This window comes from Diceros bicornis, chromosome 26 (genome assembly GCF_020826845.1).
Source record: "Diceros bicornis minor isolate mBicDic1 chromosome 26, mDicBic1.mat.cur, whole genome shotgun sequence".
Lineage (NCBI taxonomy): Eukaryota > Metazoa > Chordata > Mammalia > Perissodactyla > Rhinocerotidae > Diceros > Diceros bicornis.
Window position 1 is genome coordinate 7,263,244 of NC_080765.1, and position 24,428 is coordinate 7,287,671.

The following is a 24,428-nucleotide window of genomic DNA, read 5'->3' on the forward strand; positions in this document are numbered from 1 at the left end:
GCCCGCCTGTCCTCTGGGCCGCGGGTAACCTGAAACCACGTGCACGGGGAGTTCGTGACGCGGGCTGCGCTTGCGCGAAGTCGCCTGGGGCGCGCACCAGAGGTGGCGGGGAAGGAGAGTAGGCTCTGCGGCGCGGCGAGGCTGGGACGCCACTGGGGGTGACGCGAGGCCGGGCGGGGAGCGAGGCGGTGCCGGGCGGGCGTGGGGCCGCGTTCACTGGGCCGGACTCTTCGAGCGAGTTGCTATTTGATCCGGAGCCCGGGACCTGGGCGGGGACAGGCCAGAGAGGTAGCGAGTTTCGCAGCCGGGGTCGGAGCCGGGGGCGCCCGGTGAGGAAACCAAGGCTCTGAAGGCCAGTGTGGACAGGGGTCCCGGTGGCCTGAGGGTCCGGGGAGCGTCGGCGGGCAGCGGGTACCCAGAGGAAGGACAGCGGCAGCGTGCCTCTAATTCAGGGGTTATTAGTCTGGGCAGGTTAATGAACTTGGGTAGGAAGAAAATGACACCTTTATTTTCTCTGTGTGAAATGGAGCATTGCTTTCCGTGACTGACGGACGAGTAGCGTTAGCTGTGCCCGAAATTAAGTCGTGATTTCAAGTGGGGACGAGTGCAAATGATAGTTGGAGACAGAGTATCTGCAGCCACTGCAAGCTGTCATTTACACTCAGCACTGCTTTGACATGATGGGGTCTTGTTATTTAATGCCTTGAAAAAGAAGCACGGGGCCCGCCCCCGTGGCTTAGCGGTTAAGTGGGTGCGCTCTGCTGCTGGCGGCCCGGGTTCGGACCTCGGGCTCGCATCGCCGCACCGCTTCTCCGGCCATGCTGAGGCGGTGTCCCACATACAGCAACTAGAAGGATGTGCAACTATGACGTACAACTATCTACTGGGGCTTTGGGGGAAAAATAAATAAATAAATAAGAAAAAGAAGCATGTATACTAGTATGCTATAAGTTTGTCTTTAAAACATTTTGATACTTATTTCAACATCATATTTGAATGAGGCACAGGGAGATCAAGTAATGGGCCCAGTCACAGCTCTGGCCAGGACTCAAACTCAGATCTGGCTTCAGTGACAGATGTCGTAGATCATGGCTTGAGAATAGTTTCTGTCCGTGGACTGCTTACTGTGCCAGCAGTGTACTGCACTGTGTATATCTGAGACCTCGTTCAGTCATTGCTACAGTGCTGTGTGGGCAACGTTGTAGTTAACCCCAGTTTACAGGCAAGGAGGCTGAGGCCAGAGCAGTGAGTGCCCAGGGACTCATGGATGGTTGTTTGGCAGAGCTGCAGTCTGAACCTAGGCTTTCTAATCTCGGTCTGGGCTTGTCACCACTTCTCTGTCTTCTTTCTGCTTTTTGTGACTGCGATCCTGAGTTGACTTCATTATTTTTTCTGACCTTTGTCAGGCCCTGGAGGGGAAAGCCAGAGATGGACCTCGTGAAACTTGCCCAGCTCTTCTCCCGCCCCCACCCCGTGGGACTGTCTCTCCTGCAACACCTTGACCCTCTCAGAGCCAGGTGGGCAGGAGGCAGGAAGAGGCCTGCATGGCTGAGGGCCGTGGGGCTGACTCGGCCAGCGCCAGCAGCCTTCAGCAGCTCCCTCTCTCAGCTGCCCGTGGGCCAGGGGAGCCAGAAGAACACGGGCAGCCTCAGCTCTGACCCCAGCCAGCCCAGCCCCACAGCCACCCAGGAGGAAGACGGGGAGGAAAGCTTTGGGACCCTCTCCGACAAATACTCCTCCCGGAGAATGTTCCGCAAATCGACGGCCCAGTTGTATAACCTGCGGCTCAGGGAACAGAGTGTTGAAGAAGACGAGGCAAGGGAGCTGGAGCCAAAATCATGGCGGGGCCGAAGAAACACCCCTTACTGGTACTTCTTTCAGTGCAAACACCTGATCAAGGAAGGGAAGGTGAGGGAACCTGTGGATTCTGCTGCTCCTGGCTCCTACTTGCCCATGGCTCGGTATTCTGTGAGGGGCCCTGCCTTCCCGATCTCTGAATGTTGGGGTGCTCAGGGCTCTTCTCTCCTCTGTCTTCACTCACCCCAGGTACTGCGCCGGGTGACCCGCCAGCCTCCTGGCTTTCAGTGCCAGCCTCCTCACTGCAGTTCTGGTATTTGTATCTCCAGCCTGGCCTTCCCGTGGACTCCTGATCTGTGTATCCAGCTACCTCCTCGCCATCTCTCTTACACCCACCTACATCCACCGAGATTGTTTTTCCCAACCTTGTTTTCCCTATACTTTCTTCATCTCACTGAATAGCAATCCCACTGTTGCATCTGCCCAGGCCAAATACCTTCAGGTCACCCCTACTCTTCTCTTTCTCTCACTGGCTCTAGCTTCAAAATGTCACCAGTCCTAACGCTTCTCATGACCCTACCCCAGAACACCCAGGCATAGCCTTCTCCTCGCCCTCCTCAGCTGTTACAACGCATGGCACTGGGCTCCCCGAGGCTCTCTCCTCCTCTTGCCCCGCCGTCAGCTGGCAGCACGGAGTCATCCTGTTAAAGCAGAAAGCAGATAATGTTACTCTTCTCTCCAGAACTCCCAGTGTATTCAGTGACATCGATGATGTTCACTTTCTTAGATATTGATAATGACATTCCGTTTCTATTTAAAAATCTCTTGGAGGTATGTGTTGAAGATTTTATGAATGAAATGATAGAATGTCTGGAATTTGCCTTAAAAAATACAGTTTGGGGGAGAGTGCAGGGTATAAATGAAACAAGATTGGCCAAACTTTATCATTGTACACTCTTCTTCACCATCTTATACTCTTCTTTCTACTTTTGTGTATGTTTAAAATTTTCCATAATGAAAAGTTGAGAAGTAAACAAAGAGAAGCCAAAGTCCTCACAATGGCTTATGAAGGCTGCAGGATCTGCCCTCCACACCCCTTATCTCTCTGCTCTCATCCCCTCTGCCTCACTTACTCTGCTGCAGCCACCTCAGCCTCCTCTCTGCTCCTCCAACTCCTAGGCACACTTCTGCCTCAGGGCCTTTGCACTGGCTGTTCCCTCAGATAGCCATATGGCTCCTTCCCTGGCCTCCTTCAGATCTTTGCTCATCTGTCAACTTCTGGGTGAGGCCCTGCTTGGCTGTCGTATCTAAAACTGAATCTCCCACACCCTTCTTCTGACACTTTTTGCTTTATTTTTTACATAGCACCTATCACCATTTGACATAGTATATATTTTTCTTAGTTATCTCATTTGGCGTCTGTCTTTCCACGCTAGAAGATGTACTCTATGAGGGAGCTCCCTCTTGCTCACTGCTGTATCCCCAGCATATAGACCTTGTCTGGTACCTAATAGGACTCAGTGATTACTGGTTGAATGAATGGATGAAATAAGATAATTAAGTGGTAAAGGAGTGAACTGAGGCTTTAAAGGGGATGGTGTAGGAGTAGGGATGGGGCAAAGACTACTGTGGGCCAAAGGGGTTTGCAATTGGAGGAAGCTAGTGACACAGGGCTGCCATCCTGTGCCATCTCAGGAGACTGTCGCTGTGATCGTGTCACAGCCCCCTGTGATCGTGCAGCACAGTGGCTCTGAGCATCCCTACTAAATGACTGGAACCCAGACTCCCATCAGTTCAGAGCCAGGGGGCTGGCACTGCAGGTGGGGTCACCGAGGAAGCAAGGGCAGGCAGATCCTGGGAGTCACAGAATTAACATTTTCTGAGGAGTTACTAAGTGCCAGGCCCTGGCTCCACTCGAGAGCCACAGAGATGCAAAGACATGGCCCCTGCTCTCAAGGAGTTCACTGTCCTGCTAGAGGGAAGGCAGCCGTGGCAGTAGGGCCGAGAGCTCCTCTAGGTGGTGGGTGTCCAGTGGGCTTTTCTTCCTGGCCACCACGAAGCTCCCTTGCTGCAGAGCACAGGGTGTTTGGCTCCTGGGTAGGCCTGGTCTTGGCCCCAGGGGAGGGTACCTCAGCCTCAGTCTCCCTCTCTTGGCTGAGGTTCTCTGAGGCCACCCTGAGCCCCCTCTTATGTTCCCCCCGCACAGCTGGCTGAGGCCCTGGACCTGTTTGAGAGGCAGATGCTGAAGGAAGAGCGACTCCAGCCCCTTGAGTGCAACTACACAGTGCTGATCGGGGGCTGCGGGCGGGCCGGCTACCTGAAGAAGGCCTTCAAGCTCTACAATGACGTGAGTGTGGGGCGCAGGGGCGAGGCTCCAAAGAGCATGGGCTTTGGCACAAAAAAGAGCTGGGTGCAGATCCTGAAGTGTCACCTGCTAGTGCATTACCCTGGGCAGGCGATTTAACCTCTCCGGCCTCAGTTTCATCATCTGTGAAACGTCGCTGATCGTGGGTAATTACACGAGATGATGTGGCAAGTCCTCCAGCACCTGCGTGGCCCCACCCGTCCCCGTCCCTTTCCATGCTGCCCCAGTTTGTTCATGTCCCTTTCTCTCACCCCCATCCTCGCCCTGTTCGTTTTCAGATGAGGAAACTGAGGCCTGGAGAGATGAAGGCCATGTCCAAGGTTACCCCTCTCCAGAGTGCTGGAGCTGGGATTCGAGCCCCAAACGGCCTGACTCTTAAGAGCAGGGCTCTTTATACTCTTCCGTCGCCTGCGCCCGGTCAGGTGGCCGTTCTCTGGGAAACAGAGAGCGCTTGGCTTTATCAGGGAGCTGCTCAGTCACCTTGATCAGAGCTTGATAAGCACAGTGTCGACCCCGCCCCAGGGTTTGTGACTCAGCAGAGCCAGGGGGCCCCTGAGATGTGCTGCAGTAACACGCTCCTGGCTGCTGCTCGTCCAGGGGCCACTCCCCTACCCGACCCTTGCAACAGCCTTTCAAGGTGACAGTATCATCCCCATTTTTCCAGTGACGAACTAACTTGCCCAGGACCCCTCAGTAAACACTGGAGCTGGGGTTTGATGGCCCTCTCCCACCCTTTCCCAGACCAGATCCACCCCATGGCCCCTTAACAGTCAGGGCGACCTGGTCCGCCAGAGGGTGGGAGCATTGGGAGGACCCTGCTGCAGAGCACCTCAGGCTCGGGATGGGCTGAAAAGCACCTGGGGGAGGATGGTTTCTTGTTTGGTGCATCTGAGGTGCAGGGTCAATTTTCAGAGTCCCTTTGGCTGAGTCAGGTTAATGTCACTCAGCTCTGCCTTAGCACAGACCCCACGTCTCAGGCATGTCGAATGTGGTAACAGAGTCCTCTCTAGCTTCCTCTCAAGGTGGCTGTCACCCGTGCACTCAGCTGATTCCAGAGCCACCTCTAAGTTTCTCCCCATCTCTACAGATGAAAAAGCGGGACCTGGAGCCCTCAGATGCCACCTATACAGCCCTGTTCAATGTATGCGCTGAGTCCCCCTGGAAGGACTCTGCTCTGCAGAGCGCCCTGAAGCTCCGGCAGCAGCTCCAGGCCAGAAACTTTCAGCTCAACTTGAAAACGTACCACGCTCTGCTGAAGATGGCTGCCATGTGCGCAGACCTCAAGATGTGCCTCGATGTGTTCAAGGTGGGGTTGGCTCTTCCTTCCTGCCAGTCCCATGTAGCAGGTGTGAGGCTGTGGCTGTCTGTGTCGCTCATGTAGGAAGGTTCAGGGGCCAATGAGACAGGCCACGTGCTGGGCTCTGGGGTTCACAGATGAATCCCACGAGACCCTGCTCTCAGCGGCCTTAGTCTGATGGACAGAGAGGCCCGCAACCCCATGAGGGTGGTGAGTTGTGTATGCTTCTGTGTGCCGTGTCCCTCTGTATGGGACTTGTTGGTGCCCTGGAGGCGGGCGGGCTTCATAGCACTCAAGATGAGTCAGTGCTCACCGGGGAGGGCCTTCTGCTTAGAACGAGCAGTGGGAGCAGAAGCCTGGGTGCCCAGGGAGCTGTGGAGTCTGGCCGGTTGGTGTGTCAGGTTCCAGGGAAACAGGCGAGTGGAGGCGTCGGAGTGCTGAGTTGGGGCCAACTGCATTAGGCCTTTGGTCTGTAGCCTCTTCTCTTCCCCAGCTGCCCAGTAGAAGGGTTTTATTCCCAGTTCACAGAGAAGGAGATCAGGAGGGGGTTTGAGCAGGAAGGACCCCAAGTGGGTAGTGGTTCTGCTTTCTCAGGTTGCAAGGAGGCAAGACAGACACGAGTTAACACCTAAAGGAAGGCTTATGGGAAGCAGGCAGGGCTCCAGGTCCCCACAACCAAACCTCAGGAGAACCAGGGCAGTGTCAGGGCTCAGCTAACCCTTGGCAGCCCTATCCTTCTGCTCGTCCCTCAGGCCCCGCACGTGCAGCTCACTCTCTGCTCTTATGTTCTACCCACTGTGACTCGACTACTTTCTGTCTCGCTCCTTCCATCACTGACCGACGCCCTTCCTCACTGCACGTAGTGAGTTCCCACCTGCCTGTCCCAGGAGAGAGGTCCTGATAGGCTGTCCATGCACCACGGGGTGCACAGCAGCCTTTGGCCAGTCCCTGGGTTGGCTGCCTTGGGCTGCCCTGCCCTGCTGGAGAGGCAGGATCACCAGGTCTCGAGCCTGCAGACCTCCTTGTGAATGACGAATCCCCCCAGGGTTCAAGGCAGGTACCTGAAGCTTCCGGATTGGGGCAGCGTGGCTCATAGGCCTCTGACCTGACCTGTCCAGAGGTGTCAGATTGGTATTTTAGGCAGGTCAGTCTGGCTGGTGAGGGAGAGGGACCAGTTAAGAGACAGCTGTGATTGTCCAGGAAGAGAGAGCACAGACTAAAAAGCCTCACTGAGGTAGAAGAGTTGGTGACAGAGGGGGAGGCGGGAGAGCGGCAGTTGTGGGGGTGAGAAGGAGGAGACTCTGAGGTGCTGAGAGGTGGAAGGAGCATCTCAAGAAGGCAGCGGCCAACCCTGACACGCCCGAGAGAGGCCGGTGGTAACTACTTGCCATGTGCAGGCAGCACGCCATCTTGTGGGGTCGTTCCAAAGATCCTGTAAGGCAGGTCCTGCCTGTGACCCACTGCACAGAGGACAGTGAGAGCAGGGAGCTGAACGCCTTGCCCACTCTCACAGCTGGCCAGTGGTGAAACTGGGACTTGAAGCCAGCTCTGTCTAATTCCAAAGCCTTGAGGACAGGGCCTTAAAGTGACCACTGGGGTGGTCTTTGCAGAGGGGCTGCACAGAAGTGATAGTAGCAGAGCCAGGAAGAGAGGCCTGGGAAGGAGAGGAGGAGGAAGTGCAGGCAGCAGTTGGACATCTCTGCTCGGGAGCTGGTTCTGATCCAGCCCCAGAGCCAGAGTGAGGCCCCACCTCTTAAATGTGCACCAACCTGGGACTGCCCTGGGAGTGTCTGCCCTGAGTCAGACTTGTCGGGCCAGGCCTAGGCTCGGTGGCAGGTTCTCAGTGGGACCTCCTCATTCCTTTCTCCAGGAAATTGTTCACAAAGGGCATGCGGTCACAGAGGAGACCTTCAGCTTCCTGCTCATGGGCTGCATCCAGGACAAGAAGACAGGCTTCCGATACGCCCTGCAGGTCTGTCCCTCCCAGCTCTGCCTTCCTGCCCCTCCTGCTTCCCCCGTGCACCTGTGTCAGGTGGAAATGGTGATCCTGTGTGCATTCCTTGAGCACCTGCTCCTGCCCTGTGCTGGGTGTTTTTATCTTTGCAATCTTTTGGCCTTCCCAGAGGACACTGCTTCCCCGTTATACAGATGGCAGGAAGAGAAGCCCCACGGAGGTGGCATGGTTGCCCTTCAAGTGAGGACACAGCCCGCCCACACTCTCCCACTCTGCTGGGGGTCCTTCTGTGCAGTCAGCCCAGATCTGCTAAGCTTATGGTCCCTGAATGCCTGCAGTGCACCCACCCGGGGTGCTCACAGCCCATCCCGCGCAGCCCCCCACTCAGCATCTCTATAGGTGGGACCCAGGAGTCTGCATTTGGTCCTGAGAATTTCTCAAGGACATCAGAGTTGAGACACGCTGCTCTAATCCCACCTCAGACCAGAGCTGACCCCCCTTATCAAGAGGGGAGGTAGTATTAGCAGTGGTGCCACGGCTGCTTTCCTAGCTTCTCAGAGTTGGGAAGGACTGTAGCCCCCTTGGAACCCTCCAGCTTAAGGTGGAGCCCACAGACCAGCAGCAGCAGCCTCACTCGGGAGCTTGTCAGAAATGCAGGGTCTCAGCCCCACCTAGGTCTACTGTGTCCAGATCTGCATCTCAACAAGATCCCCAGGCAGTTGGTCTGCACAGAGTTTGAGCCCCAGTGATCTGGGACAGCCCTGGACCAAATGTTGCCTCCCCGCTGTAGACTCTCCGGAAGCAGTGGCCGCTGGCCGTCTTCTGGCTGCTTTTTAGTGAAAATCAGCCAAGATCTAGTTCCTACCACTTGTTGGCCTAGATCTGCTCTAGTTAGAAACGGTCTATAATACTAACAGCCACTTTGTGTTGTGCACTCATTAAACTGCTCAAGCTTGGCAGCAGTAGCCCCATTTTACAGATGAGGAAACTGAGGCTCACAGAGGTTAAGTAAGTGTCTGAGGTCTCACAGCCGCTAAATGGCAGAGCTGGGATTTGAACCGGGGTCCATATGACTCTAGAGCCTGAATCCCTGCTGCCACGGGATAGTGTCTGTGTCCCTGCTAAACCTCAGTTCTGTCAACATTCCCCATGGTGGTGGCTGCCAAGACCCTTGCCCTCAAGACCCCGTCCAGTGGACAGCAGTTCTCTCGCCAGGTGACCCACCCCCGCCTCGTCTGCACGCTCATGCCTCATGAGGGCAGGAAGTCAGATGTGCGCTCTTAGCCCCACTGTGTGTGGCCTCCCATCAAGCCCGCAGACAGGAGCAAGCGAGACCAGTGAGCCCGTGCAGCATCTTAGGAATGGCGTGGTCTTGGTATCAGAACAACCCAGGCATGATCAGAGTGGGCGGGTCACCTGTGCTTCCCTGGGGAGGGACGGCCAGAGAGGCTAGGTTCTGAAAGAGTCTAGGCTGACTTAAGGTTTGGATTGCACGCTTCTTTGAGAGTACGGAGTGGGCTCGAGTGGAGCAGGATTCAGCCAGGCAGAGCATGGTGCTGGAGCACACACCGAGTGTGCTAGACACCACGCTGTGTGGTGAAGAGGATCTCATCTCTTGAGGAAACAGGGCTGCCTGACCCCAGCTTTGAACTCCCCAGGGGAGTACAGAGAAGATGGGCAGAGACCCAGGGCAAAGCTTGTTCCCTGGTACAGGGGCCCTGCGAGAGGGCAGAACAGTTTTAGGGTGAGCTAGAGAGAGGAAAGGAGTGGCACCCCTGTGAAGTGTCCCAGAGTTCCAGATTCTTGGGATTCTTAGTTGCCCAGAGCCAGGTGTTGGGTTAGACACTCTCCGGGTCCTTCTCGTGCCCTTTGCATTTGCTGGCTGATCGCTGACTCCCAGAGCCTGCTCCCTGAGAGAGAGCACGGAGCTGAGGCTTATCTTTCCCCCGCAGGTGTGGAGGCAGATGCTGAGTCTGGGGCTCCAGCCAAGCCGGCACGGCTACAACCTGCTGTTGGGGGCAGCTCGGGACTGTAGCCTGGGGGACCCAGAGGTGGCCTCAGCACTGCTTCTGAGGCCCAGGGAGGAGACGGTCCTGCTCCAGACTCCGGCAGGTGGGCGGCGGGCGAGGAGGAGAGCCTGGGCCAGGGCGAGCGACAGTGTGTCAGCCAGGCTGCATGTGGAGGCCCTGGAGAGGCAGCTGTTTCTGGAACCTTTTCAGGCTCTTGAGGGGCCTCCACAGCCTCAGGAGGCCAGGGTCCCCAGCAAGGTCCAGCCTGAGGTAGAAACCAAGGTGGAGCCTGACCACACAGTGGTCCTTGCCTCCGTGACCCCGGAGCCACCTTCCTGGAGGCTGGAGGCCAACCTCCTGACCCCGGGGACAGTCCCCCCAAATGTGGTCTCCTTTGGGACTGTGACCACCCCAGCCGACAGACTGGCCTTGATGGGGGGCATGGAGGGCTTCCTGGGCAAGATGGCAGAGCATGGGCTCCAGCCCGACATCAAAACCCTCACGCTGTTGGCTGAGGTGGTGGAGCCCGGGAGCCCCGCAGAGTCCTCACTGCTGACCGTCCTGGACACGCACCAGGTGGAGGCCGACGTGACGTTCTTCAACACGCTGATGAGGAAGAAGAGCAAGCTGGGCGATCTGGAGGGGGCGAAGGTGAGGGGCACAGAGGCAGGCATGGGGCTGTCGACTGGGCCCCCTCCTTACCCTTCCCTCCTCTGACCCTCCGACTGCGGGACCTGGCTCCCCTGCCACGTCTGTCATCCATTCCCGCAGCCGGTGGGCAGGCTGTGCGGAGCCCTTGTCTGGGCCTGGGCTTGAGTGAAAAGCTGGTAATCGAGCGTGACCTAGCCAGCTGACTCTCCGCCCTCCTCACACATTGGTGGGAGGCAAACACCAAACATACCCTCACTGACGGGCATGAGGCGTACAGGGGGCTGTGGGGACACGTGGCTCAAGAGGTGGGTAGCTCATAATGATGCCTGAGTGTCCCACGTTTCAGCCACCCCCCCCCCACTGACATCGCACTTACCTGGTACCAGATGCTGTGCTGAGAGCTTCACATCTCTTTTTTTACTGACCACACGTGGAGGCTTCCCTGGTTCACAGATGGAGACACTGGCCTTCATGGGATTTTGTCCCTTCATTCCACGTTTCCCTATGATGCCTTTTTTGCCAGAAGTGCTGACCTGGGCACTTGTGAGCATCAGATGACAGAGACACAGCCTCTGCCATCAGCCCACAGTGCAGATCACACCTTTCTCTAGACAAGCCAGACGTGAGAGAGCCCCTCCCTGAGCCAGCCAGGCTGAGCAGGCATCCTCTTCCTCACCCCTGGCCTGGGGCTCCCTCAGCCAGCACTTCCCACGCTTGTCGGTGTTGTCGTCTGCCCTGGACAGCAGGACTGCCAGCCCCCAGGGACCCTGGTGCTCCATCGATGTTGAAGGCCTGAGTGCAGGGATGGACGGCCAGCAGAGGAGCGGGGAGGCGTGGGAATGTGAAGGGCATTCAGGGAGAAGGGATGGCATGTTGGAGACAGGCAGGCTGGGAGGCAGGGTGTACTTGCAGAGAGCTGAATTTTGGGGAGCTGGGCCCTGAGAGATGGCTGGACGGGTCATGGGACCCTTGAAAGCCGGACTGAGGCCAGCGCCCAATGTGGTCAGCAGAGGGAGCCAGGAGGCCTCTGAGCAGAGCTGTGCCCCAGGGTGTCCAGTGTCCAGCCACGGGCTTCCCAGAGAAGGCTCTCACCAGGGCTGGTGGGTTACAGCTTACTGTGATGCCATGTCTGTCCCCACAGGCGCTACTGCCAGTCCTGGCGAAGAGGGGAATTGTCCCCAACCTGCAGACATTCTGCAATCTGGCTATTGGGTGCCGCAGGCCATGGGACGGTCTGCAGCTGCTCGCAGACATGAAGGTGAGCGGGCCCAGAGCTGGACGGGACCTGTGGTGCTCAGGAGCTCTCTGGGGTAATCAAGAAGAAAGCTAGATGGAGGGAGGAGGGGGCCTCCTGAATCCCCCAGGCCTCTGCACCCAGACGGGATAAACTGTGCGTGGGGCAGGAAGAGTGGGGTTGCTCTGGCTTCAAGTGTAGAATGGTCATTGGCCCAATTTGGGAGAAAGACCCTGGTGAGCCGCTGCAGGAATGGCCGTTGAAAGTAAGGGGTGTTATGATCTTGAAGGTGGTGGCAGTGGGGTGAAATTGAGGGGTGGGGACAGGTCTTGGCCCCAGCGCTCTGAATGGATGGAGGATATTACTGGAGCAGGGATGTGTCAGAATTCTTGGGGGACGGGGGGGGGGGTGCAGTAAACCACAGCCCAGAGCCAAGGAGGTCGTCTCCTGCGCATGGTTTACTGCCTGAGTCCATTGATCTCCAAGAGCAACACTTTCTCTCCAAGCTCTTCGGGGCTGAGAGGGTAGGGTCCTCTACAGGGTGGGATGGACCTACAGGGCAGGGCACCTGTGTTCTCCTTTTGGAGCGGGGAGTGCAGCCCACTGTTGCTACAAGGTTCTGCCCTTCTTGTCCCTGGTCGCTGGTCTGCAGAGCAGACCTGACTGGCAGGGTAACTGCCCAAGCCGGACGTGCCACAGCAGGCTGCTTTGTCCCAACAATCACCGTCATCTCACTGATTATGTCTGTGATGTTTCAGAAATCCCAGATGATCCCCAACACCCACATCTACAGCACCCTCATCAATGCGGCCCTCAAGCAGCTGGACTACACCTATCTCATCAACATCCTGAAGGACATGAGGCGGAACAGCGTCCCGGTGAATGAAGTGGTCATCCGCCAGCTGGAGTTCGCAGCCCAGTACCCGCCCACCTTTGACCGGGTATGTGCGCCCAGCTCTAATGTGCCCATTGTCTCCTTAGCCAGCGCCACCCCCACCCCTGGTTCTGGCCTCTGGGATTGGCCTTCCCTTGCTCTAAACTGTCAGTGGCTTCCCTTAGGAGAAATCCCGAACTCAGACCACAGCACACGAGTTCCTGTCCACGTGCCTCATTTCATCTCAGGCCACTCTTCCCTTTGTTGATGCTGTCGGTCCCACTGGCCTTCCATCATTTCTAAAGACACCACCAGCCTCTTTCCTGCCTCGGGGTTTTTGTATTCCCTCTGCCTTGACTAGGCTTCCCCTGCTTTTCACGTACATGGCTCCTCCTCCTGCAGGCTCTTTCTCAGAGATGCCCCTCTGGCTGCCTTGCTTCCTGTTAACATACAGCACTATTCCCTGTCACCGTGTTTCACAGCCTGTAATTCATGTGTGACTCGCCCTCACGAAACCATAAGCCCCTAGAGGTGGAGACCGTCTGCCTTGCTCACCTGGGTCCCCGGGGCCTGTCCAATGCCTGGTGCCCAATACAGACTGTTGTTTGTTGAGTGAATGGGGACGGCAGTAGGGCGGTGATGGAGTGTTTTGTAATGGCCTTCTTTCCCTGCTGTTCTGAGGATATCAGGCTCTGGGGGTTCGGTTTTTAGGTCCACTGAGTCAGACCCTGTGCTGACTGCTCCAGCTGTGACCTGGAGGAGCACAATCCCAGTGAGGAGGGAGACAAGTTGGCAAGGACACACCGAGCCGTGGGAGCTTGGGGTCAGGGACGTCTGTGCTGGTGCGACGCTCGAGTGCCATTTTGAAGGCTTAGTAAGAATTAGTGAGACGGCAGTGGAGTGTGTGTCAGGCAGAGGGCATATAGCTGGGCATGTTTGGACAGTTGGTTGTTAGTCTTGTCTTATTGATTCTTCAGAGTACTTTATATATTCTGGATACTAGTCTTTTGTTCTGTTACAAATATCTTCTAGTTACTGGACTGCCTCTTCACTCTGTAGTGTAGGGCCCACTAGGTGTCTTCTCAGGTTCAATCAACAGTCACCAGACTACCAGAGGCCTAACGCTTATTGAATTCAAATCCTACATCCATACTCCCTTATGACAGTGGACTGACTTCTATTTGTGATTGTCAAGTTTTTGCTTTACGTACTTTCAGGCTATCTTAGGTACACATAAGTTTAGAATTGTTAAATCTTTTGAATTAGCCTTTTTATCATCATGTGGTAGCAGTCTGTATCCCCGATACTTTGTTTTTTCTTTGTATTCCTCTACTAGCCTTCTTTTGGTATCTGCCTGGTACATCTTGTTTCCTCCTTTTCTCCCCCCTCTCCACAGAGGCCACTGTCTCAGTGCTGGGGATGGTCAGAGAGGCAGTGGCTGTGCCAGCGAGGGGCAGATGCTCAGCAGACTGTGGAGGCAGGGTTGGGGGCACCCAACGATTCTAGCTTGTGGAGCTGGGGTGACATCCCTGGGTACAGGAGCAGAGCAGCAGGTATGCAGGAAGGATTGTTAGCCCATGGAACAGCAACTTTGTTTCTCCCCAGTAAGATACTCCTACTGAACAGCCTTTCTGCCCTCTCCCCTTAACCACCTGGAAGCAAGAACAGCTTCCCTGGGGCCTGAGCCAGCTGCTGTGGTCTGGGCTTAGCTGTAGGTAGCATGTGGTGATTCTAATCGTGGCTCCTCGGAACCCTGAACCCCGTGCTCTTCCAATTACAGTACAAAGGGAAAAACACCTACTTAGAGAAGATCGATGGCTTCCGAGCTTATTATAAGCAGTGGCTGAAAGTGATGCCAGCAGAGGAAACCCCCCACCCATGGCAAAAGTTCCGGACCAAGCCCAAGGGGGACCAGGACACCGTCCCCAAAGCTGACGTGGACAGAGGCCCTGGAGGCAAGTGATGGGGAGGCCCCCGGGGACCCCCAGCAGAGCTGGAACAATGTGCATGGCCTTCACAGTGCTTTGTGGGAGCCCCAGGAGTCCCTTTCATATTAAAGACACGTGAACATCTGGTGTAGCCTCAAGCATGAGAGAAAGGTCTGGCCCGGAGTAAGCATCTTGCAGGCGTTGGTATGAGGACAAGCTGGGCCCAGGGTGCTGACAAGTTCACAGCAGGTCCAGGAGCAGCTTGGGCCACCTTGGCATGTCATTTCAGGCCGTCCTCGCCTGAGAGGTTGTCACCTCCATCACTGATGAGGAAAGTGAACTCGCTCACGGTCATGCATCACCTATGAAGTGGAGTCAGGATCCAGTCCGAAAGGCAACTGGTCTCCAGGGCCAGGTGCTCTCCCAGGGTCCCACAGACTGCTGGCTCTGTGAAAGAACGAATGCAGGGCCCGAAAGGTTTAAAAGTTTTATTTCTACAAATCACAGCTGATGAACCAAAGCCTTCGCATGTAGAGACCATGGCCCGACTAGGGCCTGGGGCACCACTCTAAGAAGAGCCGCTCCTGGGAAAGGGGGTGGCAGAAACCTGTGAAGTCCAAAGTCCAGGGTGGAGAGGGGTCAGGGCCCGAGGGCCTCAGCCAGAGCAGCCCCGGCAGCCGCAGTGTGTGCATTCGATGATCCGGCCCTGCAACAGAGGATGGCTGAGACACTGCGCCCCTGCCACATGCCACCCCTGCCCCCACAGTAACCCTCCCGCCAAGAAGGAGGGCAACAGGACATTCACTCCCTACAGGACACTCCTCAGAAGCACCTCCATGACAGTTCTGGATGGGGAAGATCAGGTTCCCTCATGAAGATGGAAACAGCTGCTGTTGACACTGAAGTTATATCTCTATGCACATTTAATTTATGCAAATTCAACATTACACGCGTGCCCCCAAAAAGGGGGGAAAATCTGTGTGAATGATTCTTGTTATTTACAAAGCAAGCATGTCATACCCTGCACTGAGCTGGAGGTGGGTCTGCCACTGCACAGGAGGCTCAGCGCCAGGGGCCTCAGGGCCTCCTCTGGGCTGGGGGACTTCCTAATGGGGGTACGGCGGGGAGAAGGGTGTGTACTTGAATCTGTATGGCAGCAGATCCCTCTTGTCCCCAGACCAGGTGTGGCCCAATGTCTGGCCAGGGACCTGCCCAGGGGACGGAAGACCCCAGAGCAGTGGTTTGTGTTTATTTTCCTTTTTCCTCTTTTTTAGAGGAGCAAGACCCTTGTCTATGCAAACGAGATCTGATGGTGAAACCCAACTAAATCATCCCCATTTCGTAAGTGAGGAAAGGAATTCAATAGCTTTCCCAAAGGTGGAGGTGAGAGTGGCCCCCAGACCTAAAAAACATGATTCCTGCCAAACTGCCCAGCACAGATTCCTGAACAGAGGGACTCCCGGGGGGGATGGCCAGCAGGACGTCCAAGGACAAAACCACATTCCAGCATCAACCAGGCGTCAACCTGGTCAGAATTCTGAACTGAAAGAAACATCAAATTCAATTGTCAGACGTCACAGGGGTGGAGACATTACCACTTCCAGCTTGCTTTTGGGGACCCGGCAAATGCAGTTTGTCCCAAAATTGGTGTCTCGTGTCTGAATGCACCGCAGACAGCATAAGTTCTCGTAACCCTGCTTTTTCCATTTTGCGATGAGGTTTTTATCTGCATAGCCCTCTTTAATACAATATTCATATAGTTCTGTCAAAAAGATGGGAAAGGGCATCAGACCATGGAGTAACAAAGCTTCCCTCACCCCCTGTCCACCACTACCCATCGTTAAAAAGAATATGTAGCTAACATTGGCCCCTCTCCCTTTTTTAGTGGTAAGAAAAATCATGACACTTGCTGAGGTTTCAAGAATAAGAGCCATTACTTAAATTAATCCAAAAGCTACTCAACTTGGAAAGGCCAAGAGAGAATTTAGCCAATTACCTCTGCTTATGGCTTTCCGCTTGTAGAAGAGGTCAAAAATATAGCGGGTTTTCTGGTGGTGAATCCTGAAGATGGGCCACAGAGATTCCACTTTCCTCTTTCCCTCATGAGGTTCTGTTTCAGCTGGGAGAAGAAGGTCTGTGTTTATTTTGTTTTGAGGGGTAGGGTTAATTTGCGCAGGATGTAGTGTTATTTTTTTGATAACTAGGGATAAAGAATAAATGTGACTTTATACCCACTAGGGTGGCTCTAAACAAAATGACAGACAATAACAAGTGTTGAGGATGTGGAGAAATTGGAATCCTCATACATTGCTAGTGGGAATGTAAAATGGTGCAGCTGCAGTGGAAAACAGTCTGGCAGTTCTTCAGGAAGTTAAACATAGCGTTATTAGATGACCTAGCAATTCTACTCCTAGGTATATACCCAAGAAAACTGAAAACCACACATGCACACAAAAACTTGTATATGAATGTTCACAGCAGCATTATTCACAATAGCCAAAAAGAAGAAACAACCCCAGAGTCCGTCAGCTGATGAATGGATAAACAAAATGTAACCTAATACAGTGATTATTATTCAGTCATAAAAAGGAATGAAGTAATGATACATGCTGCAACATGGCTGAACCTTGAAAACATTATGCCAAGTACAAGAAACTAGTCCTCAAAGCCCACCTATGATATGACTCTACGTCTATACAGACAGAAAGGAGATGAGTGGTTGCCTAGAACTGGGAGACATGGGGGAAGTGGAGTGGGGAGGATGACTATTAAAGGGTATGGGGTTTCTTTTAGGGGTGATGAAATGTAAAATTGTGATGATGGTTGGCCAACTTTCACAAATATACTAAACATCCCTTAGTTGAACACTTTAAAAGGGCAAATTTTATAGTATATGATTTATATCTCAATAGAGCTGTTATATTAAAAAGGATAAAGAAGAATAAACCACATGATTTAAACATGATTGTTTTAAATTAAAAATGTCTTTTTAATTAGATAAATTAGAAAACGAACATTTAAAAAAATCATTCAAAGATAATCTCTGTTAATACCCTGGTCTCTGGCCGGCCCCGTGGCTTAGTGGTTAAGTGCGTGCGCTCTGCTGCTGGCGGCCCGGGGTTCGGATCCCGGCTGCGCACCGACACACCGCTTCTCTGGTCATGCTGAGGCCGCGTCCCACATACAGCAACTAGAAGAATGTGCAGCTATGACATACAACTATCTACTGGGGCTTTGGGGGGAAAAAATAAATCAATAAAATCTTAAAAAAAAAAAAAATACCCTGGTCTCTATACTTCTAGATTTGTAATAGTTTCTCAAGATAATTCTGGGCCGGGGCCGGCCCAGTGGCGCAAGTGGTTAAGTGCGCGCACTCCACTGCGGCGGCCCGGGGTTCGCCAGTTCGGATCCCAGTCGCACACCGACGCACTGCTTGGCAAGCCATGCTGTGGTGGCGTCCCGTATGAAGTGGAGGAAGATGGGCATGGATGTTAGCCCAGGGCCAGTCTTCCTCAGCAGAAAAAGAGGAGGACTGGCAGATTTTAGCACAGGGCTGATCTCCTCACAAAAAAAAAAAAAAAAAGATAATTCTGGACCCACAAGTGGCATCCTAATCATCTTTAAGGTACCTTTAATTTCATTTCCCAATCAAAATCCTTTAGGGATAGGGAAGAGAAAAAAAAAAAACTGGAGAAGTCTGAAAATTCTTAGCCCAGTGGATGCGCAGGAAATAACTGCTCCGTCAGCACATGCAGATCAGGGAGCGCTCACAGCTGCCCCAAGGCACCTCTTTCCCTTAGTAGTTACCAGTTGGTCTTTGTCTACCACCTCCTCTCAGTTTTTAGAGCAGAGGAGAAAGGCAGGGAGTGGTCAAGAAAACTGTACCTCCCTTTCTCCAATGTGGAGACCATTCTATCACCTAGGATTTGTAATTCAGCTCCACAAACAAAATTCTGTGCTCCCAGCAAAAGGCAGGCGTTGAGGACTCAGCAGGTGCACACTGCGTGCCTGCTAGGGGTGAGGCCCTGCTCTGGGTGCCCAAGATACAGCAGCGGGCAAGACAGAGAAGCCCCCAACCTGCATTCCAGGGGAGGGAAGCAGATCAGCACCTGGAGGTGAGTGGTAATGGCCACAGAAAAAGGAAACATGGAAGGGGATGGCGAGCGGGGAAAGGGGGGGAGCTGCCATTTTATACAGGTGATCAAAGAAGGCACAAAGGAGACACCTGATAGGAGACCTTAAGAAATGAGGCCGGTAGGGTAGGATGGGGGTGGGCGAAGTGAGTGAAGGGGGTCAAAAGGTACAAACTTCCAGTTATAAGATGAATCAGTCCTGTAGATGTAATGTACAGCATGAGGACTATAGTTGACAATGCTGTATGGTATGTCTGAAAGTTGCTAAGAGAGGAGATCTTAAAAGTTCTCATCACAAGAAAAAAAAATTCTAACTATGTGAGGTGATGGATCTTAACTAAACTTATTGTGGTAATCATTCTGCAATACATACGCATATCAAATCATGTTATACGCCTAATACAGTGTTTTATGTCAATTATATCTCAATTAAAAAAAAAAGAAATGTGGGGTGAACATGCTTATAAGACAGAGCAAACAGCAATGCAAAGGCCCCAAGGCAGGGCTGTACCAGGGATCAAGGAGGAGCAGTGTGGTTAGTGGGTGGTGGGTGTGGTGGAGCACGAGGGAGCCAGGGCCAGAGTGTGTTGGCCCTGGAAGGCCGGGGAAGGACTTTCGTTTTGCTCTGATGGGTAGCAGAGTCACTGCAGGGTCCCGAGCAGATAGTGACATGATCTGACTTAAAACCCTCACCCCAGGGGCCGGCCCGGTGGCTTAGCGGTTAAGTGCGTGCGCTCCGCTACTGGCGGCCCAGGTTCGGATCCCGGGCGCACACCGATGCACCGCTTCTCCCGCCATGCTGAGGCCGCGTCCCACACACAGCAGCTAGCAGGATGTGCAACTATGACATACAACTATCTACTGGGGCTTTGGGGAGAAAAAGGAGAAGGACTGGCAATAGATATTAGCTCAGAGCCAGTCTTCCTTAGCAAAAAGAGGAGGATTAGCATGGATGTTAGCTCAGGGCTGATCTCCCTCACAAAAAAAAAACCCTCACCCTGGCTGCCCTGTGGAGATGACTGGAGGGAAAGGAGGAGCAGGAGGCTACTGCAGTAATCCAGGTGAGAGGGGAGGGTGGCCTGGACCAGGTGGTGGGGGCATGGGATAAAAGGAGTCAGATTTTAGATGCATGAATTTTCTAAGATTTCACTGGATAATTTCAAGTACACAGAAAAAAACAGTATATTGAATTCCCAAGTACTTATCACCCAGTTTCAACAATTACTAACATTCATTCACCTATTTTTATTTTATCTGGTTCTCCCCACTTTTGAGGGTGGAGGGCATTGGAGTATTTTAAAATGAATCTCAAGCATCACATTCATAAATACGTCTGTATCTATAATGTATTAAGGACTTTAATGCCAATATGCCACCTAACAAAATCAACCATTACTCCTTATTAGCATCCCATACTCAATCAGTGTTCAATTTTCACCAATTGCCTCAAAAAACACCTGTTGACAACTGGTGTGTCAGAATTAAGATCCAAACAACATCCAGACGTTGTATTTGGTTGATTTGTCTCAAGTCTTATTTATCTGTAACAATTTTCCCTCTCCATTCTGCCACCCTTTTTAGGAATCGGGATGTCTTGGATGCTTGCACAGGAAGAATGAAAGAAAGAGGGGAGTCAAGGACAGCCCCATGTTTTGTGGCCTGAGAAGGGAAGCAGCTGTGTGTGTGTGTGGAGAGGGGGTGAGTGAGGATTCAGTTCTGCACATGTTAATTTTGAGGTGGCTTTAGATAACCAAATGGGGCCATCTAAGAGGCAGTTGGTATAGAGTGTTAGTGCTGAGTCAAGGCTGGAGAAGACACTTGGTCACCTGGGTGGAGAGTGTGGGAAGCCATATGACTGGATAAGACCACTGGGGCGGGGGGAGCTGGAGTTCCTTATGCTGCCATCCTGGAAGTGGAACCCCTCTCCCTGTGCTTTTGAGTCATTTCTCAATCTTTTAATCGTAGCATCACCTGCATTTTTTAAGTCTCTTTTTCGACCCATTGTCACAAGATCATGTGAACACTCTTGGATATCGTTTTGTACAGGTTCACGCACAAAGTGGAAGGCAGCTTCCGACGGGTGATGCACAGTCCTGCTACTATGAGGGTATGAAAAGAGGGCAGAGATAGGGGGTATTGTGGCATAGATGAGACTTTGGTTTTTAGCCTCTTTGCTATTGCTAGAACTGCCCATAACATCAACACTTGGGCAACAATTCTCTTAAAGTGCTATTCTTAAAAAGTCTAATTAGGTGGCCAGCCCAGTGGCATATTGGTTAAGTGTGTGCAATCCCTGTTGGCAGCCCAGGGTTCACAGGTTCGGATCCCGGGTGCACACCGACACACTGCTCTTCAAGCCATGCTGTGGCGGCGTCCCATATAAAGTAGAGGAAGATGGGCACGGACGTTAGCCCAGGGCCTGTCTTCCTCAGCAAAAAGAGGATTGGCATCGGATGTTAGCTTAGGGCTAACCTTCCTCACACACACACAAAAAGTCTAATTAAATGTTCATTATGCAAGTGTTGATTATGCTTGATTTTCAGTTATAAAAGTGAAGTTATTTACATGTCCTGGTTACAGTCCACAGAGATAGTGCCTTTATTTCTCAGTCACCCATAAAACCCCCTGCCACATATAATTTCCCCCATCTCTGCCCCTCAGTCCCTATAATCAGGCTCTTTTTGTTTGGGGACTTATAAGACACCAGTGGCTATACCAAAACTTGAGTAATGACCTAAGAGACACATAAAGAGCTGGGCAGTTGTGCTCAGCTAGGAAATACCAGGGACAAACTAAAAGAGAAAACAGGAATTTTCCTTCCTAAGATAACAGTGCCAATAACTTCAATAAGCGTGAGTTGTCCTGTAAATGGCCCTCAGATCAGGAGGACAGGCCTAGTAACGCCACTGGCTTTGGGCTTTTCTGTGCAAAGGCCACACAAGGGTCCTCTCTGGCCTAGCAGCATGGCCACAGATCCCACAGGCACAAACTAGCTGGAAGCTGGCAGCCTCGGCCAGCCTGGGCAGGCTTTGTTTGGCTCCTCCCACAAATAATTTTAAGTTTCAATTTTTAATTAGAAGCGTTCACATAAAACAGGTGGATCTCTGGCTTCTCTCGGAAAAAAAGAATTCAGCAAATCTGGCAATGCTGAGCCTACATGCCACGTAAAATGGGCTCTAGGTGAGGAGCAGCTTCTGCCCCTCTCCAGAGCTCCCTGTTGTTTCCAACACAGAAGCCAAGCCGGGTACCACCTGCCATCCACTCAGTCTGCTTTCTTTATAGTGGCAGTAAGAGTAATGTGAAACCAAGTCTTAAACCTGTGTGTTTATCAAAAATGAGAAAGCAAAAAAATGCTGAAGGGTGAATGGTTAAATAAAAATGGGAGAAAGAATACTTCTTTTTGGAGGTAAATAATATCACATACATCCTCAATACTCTCCCCAAAAAAGTCATTCCTTAAAAGAGGAAGTAGATTTATTTTCAAAGACTCACAAAATCTCTTCTGTTACAGCACTCTCCAAGGTCCTTTATTTTGAATAAAGATCTGTTTAGGGAAGAAATCTCTCAGCCCAAAATGACCTTGATTACGGCAAGTTCTGGGCATTTAATAGAAGTTATCTGAAACAATCAGTTTTGGAAAAAGGAGGCAAAGTAATTTAACACTGATTTAGTAATTATTGCTAGAGGTATGACCTCATAATAACAAGGATTGGATTAGTTACAAAAAAGCTTAAAAAAAAAGATCACTTTAAAAAACAATTCAGTAAATAGTTACACTGTGATCATATAAGACCTACAGATGCTTGTGGCTTCAGATAAAATATCCAAAGACAGCACACTACACTGATCCACAACGTGCAGGATCACATAACATTTAGAGGGAAGTGAAAATGGTGCATTCTGGAAAACTGGAGGATGATGCAAAAACTAAGTGATGATGAAAACAGTGTCAGAGACCTACAAAAAAAAAATCTGAAAAAAAAAAGTTTCAGAAAATGCAAAAGTGAAAAAGAACAGGATTTTCCAAGTAAATATATATGGCATGATTTTGAATGTACAGCTAACCAAAATAGTAAATAATTATTGGTAGACTATTTGATCTATATTCCCTAATGCTTTTATATTTAAGTTGGCCAAAAAACGTTTTTGAGGACTTTTTCATTAGTGTTATCTTATTTTCTGGCACTTATGATATTCCTATGAGTTAATAAAAACAAATAAAACATGTCAGTGTCAGGAGGCCACAGCGCTGCCACCTGTCTCTTCCCATTTATACTTGCATTTATGCTTGGCCCCTGGAGGCATCTAAGCTGTGACCCTTGGACACAGACCACTCAGACAGGAACTCCCCCACTCACCTTCTCTCATCTTTTGATCTAACTCATCCAGTGTTGGCTCGATCAACTCCCAGCCATCTGGGGGAGCTTTCCGGCTTCTTTTGACTTTAGGCATTTTTCCTCACAAAATAATGTGCAAAGATCTGGGGGGAAAAATGAAATGAATTGGTATCAGATCCCCAAAGGCCTTCACCAGCCAACATTTTGTACATTCAGTTCCTTATATCTGTTTCCTCACCCGTAAAATGAGAATAATAGAACCTACCTTATAGGATCACTGTGAAGACTTAATTATAATTATATGTAACATGCCTGGCGTTTAATGTATGCTTAAAACACATTTGCTGTTATTATTAGCTAACATTGAGAACATAGAACAAAGAATAAGACACAACCTCTGTCCCTGAGGTGACAGTCTAGCAAGAGGACAAAGTGAAAAGGCATTTACAACACAGTGTGAGGAGGACTATAATTGGGGAGCTGAGGGAATAAGTGTTTAAAAGAGGCTGTAAAGCCAAAGTACCTTAGGATCTGCTTCCCAGGAGTGTAATAGAAAGATCTTTGGTCTCTTCAGTTACAGGCTTAGGTTCTTGTCTAGCTCTACCAATTACTCTGTGACTCTGGGGAAGTCACTTTCCCTCTCTGGTCCTCAGTCTTGTCTGTAAAATGACGGCAGAAGATTAGCCAGATTGCCGAGGTCTCTTTTAAACTCAACAAACAGGCTACAAAAAGGCAAGTCATGTAAAGCCCATACAACAGGCCAGTCCAAATCCAAACAGCAAAGCATTTTTCAAACCACACAGCATTTCCAAGCTGGCAAAGAGAACTCAGGTTTTTTCTTATTTTGATTTATAGCAGACTCATCTCCCCCAAATTCATTCAGTCCCTCCCTTCTATAAGGTACCTGACAGTATACAAAGCCTCTCCCCCCCCAATACACACACGTCCTTCTTTCATGAATTCTCCATAACAATCTTACAGATGAGGAATCAAACTCCAAGAGGTAAAGTCAGGGTTGCACAGCTGGGAACTGGCAGAGTCTGACTGATTGGGGGCGCCTCACTTCCACATCAGTGCACCAGTCTCCCCTGAGCTGAAGCTAGAGATGGATGGAATCTGGTCTCTGCCCCAGCGCGCACAGGCTGGTAGGAAAAAGACACGCGACCGACCAATTTCCTATGATCTAGGGAAAATTCGAGGGCCCTGGCCCAATCTGGGAGTCAGGAAGCCTCCGAGGAGAGGTAAGAGGCAGGAGGTAACTAGATCAAGAAGAAAGAGGTATAGGGCAATACAAGAAAGGGAGCGCTCGAGAGAGGCGGCGAGTGGAAAGGCATTCAGAAGGAGGAAGGGAGGGAAGGCTCACAGAGAGGGCGACATCAGAAACGGGCTTACAAGAACAAGCAGTATTTAGAAAACGTTCTCGGCAGAGAAAATAGTGTGGGGGAAACAGCCTAGAAGAGAACGCCCAAACCTCCAGTCCCCTCGGCAGAACGGAGGAGGCGTCCTCTCGGGAACTCACTCCGACCTCCCGGTCCCTCTGGGCCGGTGCAGACCTCCGATCGCTGGCCCCTGCCGTTACCAAGGTACTCAAGAACAGAGGAAAAACACTCACCCCGGCCTCCGCCGCTATCAGTCGCCGCTTCTCATTCGGCAACTTCCGCCTCCCAGGCGATCTCTTCAGGATAAGGTCCTCGCGGAGCCCCGCCCAGCTCCGCGCGGAGATTGCGTCACCTTAGGTGTCCGCAGATCTGCGTGTATAGAATTCCAGAACCGCTCTTGCCTTCAGCCCTCACTTCCCGGGGGGTGGCCGGCAGGCTCACACATCTCCCCGGGTGGGGAGACCAGGGGC

The 24,428-nt window shown here is 52.0% G+C and overlaps 2 protein-coding genes across 5 annotated transcripts; one reads left to right on the forward strand and one right to left on the reverse strand.

The window, feature by feature from the left end:
* Positions 1–47: 47 nt before the first annotated feature.
* PTCD1 (pentatricopeptide repeat domain 1) lies at positions 48–20,832 on the forward strand. Of its 4 annotated transcripts, none has more exons than XM_058569250.1 (9): positions 48–118; positions 1,407–1,908; positions 4,004–4,144; positions 5,250–5,468; positions 7,330–7,431; positions 9,366–10,073; positions 11,215–11,331; positions 12,066–12,248; positions 13,962–14,499. In XM_058569250.1, exons 2-9 carry the CDS (start codon positions 1,429–1,431, stop codon positions 14,142–14,144), a joined length of 2,133 nt encoding a protein of 710 aa, XP_058425233.1. In that variant the 5' UTR covers positions 48–118; positions 1,407–1,428; the 3' UTR covers positions 14,145–14,499. The 4 variants fall into 4 exon arrangements, with proteins under 4 accessions (XP_058425233.1, XP_058425232.1, XP_058425231.1 ...); XM_058569249.1 differs by lacking the exon at positions 48–118 and adding an exon at positions 222–329; XM_058569248.1 differs by lacking the exons at positions 48–118; positions 13,962–14,499 and adding an exon at positions 19,824–20,832 and having other exon boundaries at positions 924–1,908.
* Positions 14,582–24,424, reverse strand: BUD31 (BUD31 homolog). The gene is made up of 6 exons (XM_058569256.1): positions 24,192–24,424; positions 23,103–23,238; positions 22,601–22,722; positions 16,106–16,228; positions 15,705–15,871; positions 14,582–14,815 (listed from the first exon to the last, which is right to left on the reverse strand). The coding sequence occupies exons 3-6, from the start codon at positions 22,692–22,694 to the stop codon at positions 14,765–14,767; spliced, it is 435 nt and encodes a 144-aa protein (XP_058425239.1). The 5' UTR covers positions 22,695–22,722; positions 23,103–23,238; positions 24,192–24,424; the 3' UTR covers positions 14,582–14,764.
* Between the last annotated feature and the right edge of the window lie 4 nt (positions 24,425–24,428).

Bases quoted from the DNA above. Each gene is read 5' to 3' on its own strand.
- BUD31 (XM_058569256.1), bottom strand. From the start codon at position 22,694: ATGCCTAAAGTCAAAAGAAGCCGGAAAGCTCCCCCAGATGGCTGGGAG. The intron at 15,872-16,105 runs GTAATTGGCTAA...TCTTTTTGACAG, and splicing joins GCGGAAAGCCATAAGCAGAG to AACTATATGAATATTGTATT. The intron at 14,816-15,704 runs GTAATGTCTCCA...CCTCTGTTGCAG, and splicing joins CCAAAAGCAAGCTGGAAGTG to GGCCGGATCATCGAATGCAC.
- PTCD1 (XM_058569247.1), top strand. From the start codon at position 1,264: ATGGATGGTTGTTTGGCAGAGCTGCAGTCTGAACCTAGGCTTTCTAAT. The intron at 7,432-9,365 runs GTCTGTCCCTCC...TTTCCCCCGCAG, and splicing joins GCTTCCGATACGCCCTGCAG to GTGTGGAGGCAGATGCTGAG. The intron at 11,332-12,065 runs GTGAGCGGGCCC...GTGATGTTTCAG, and splicing joins AGCTGCTCGCAGACATGAAG to AAATCCCAGATGATCCCCAA.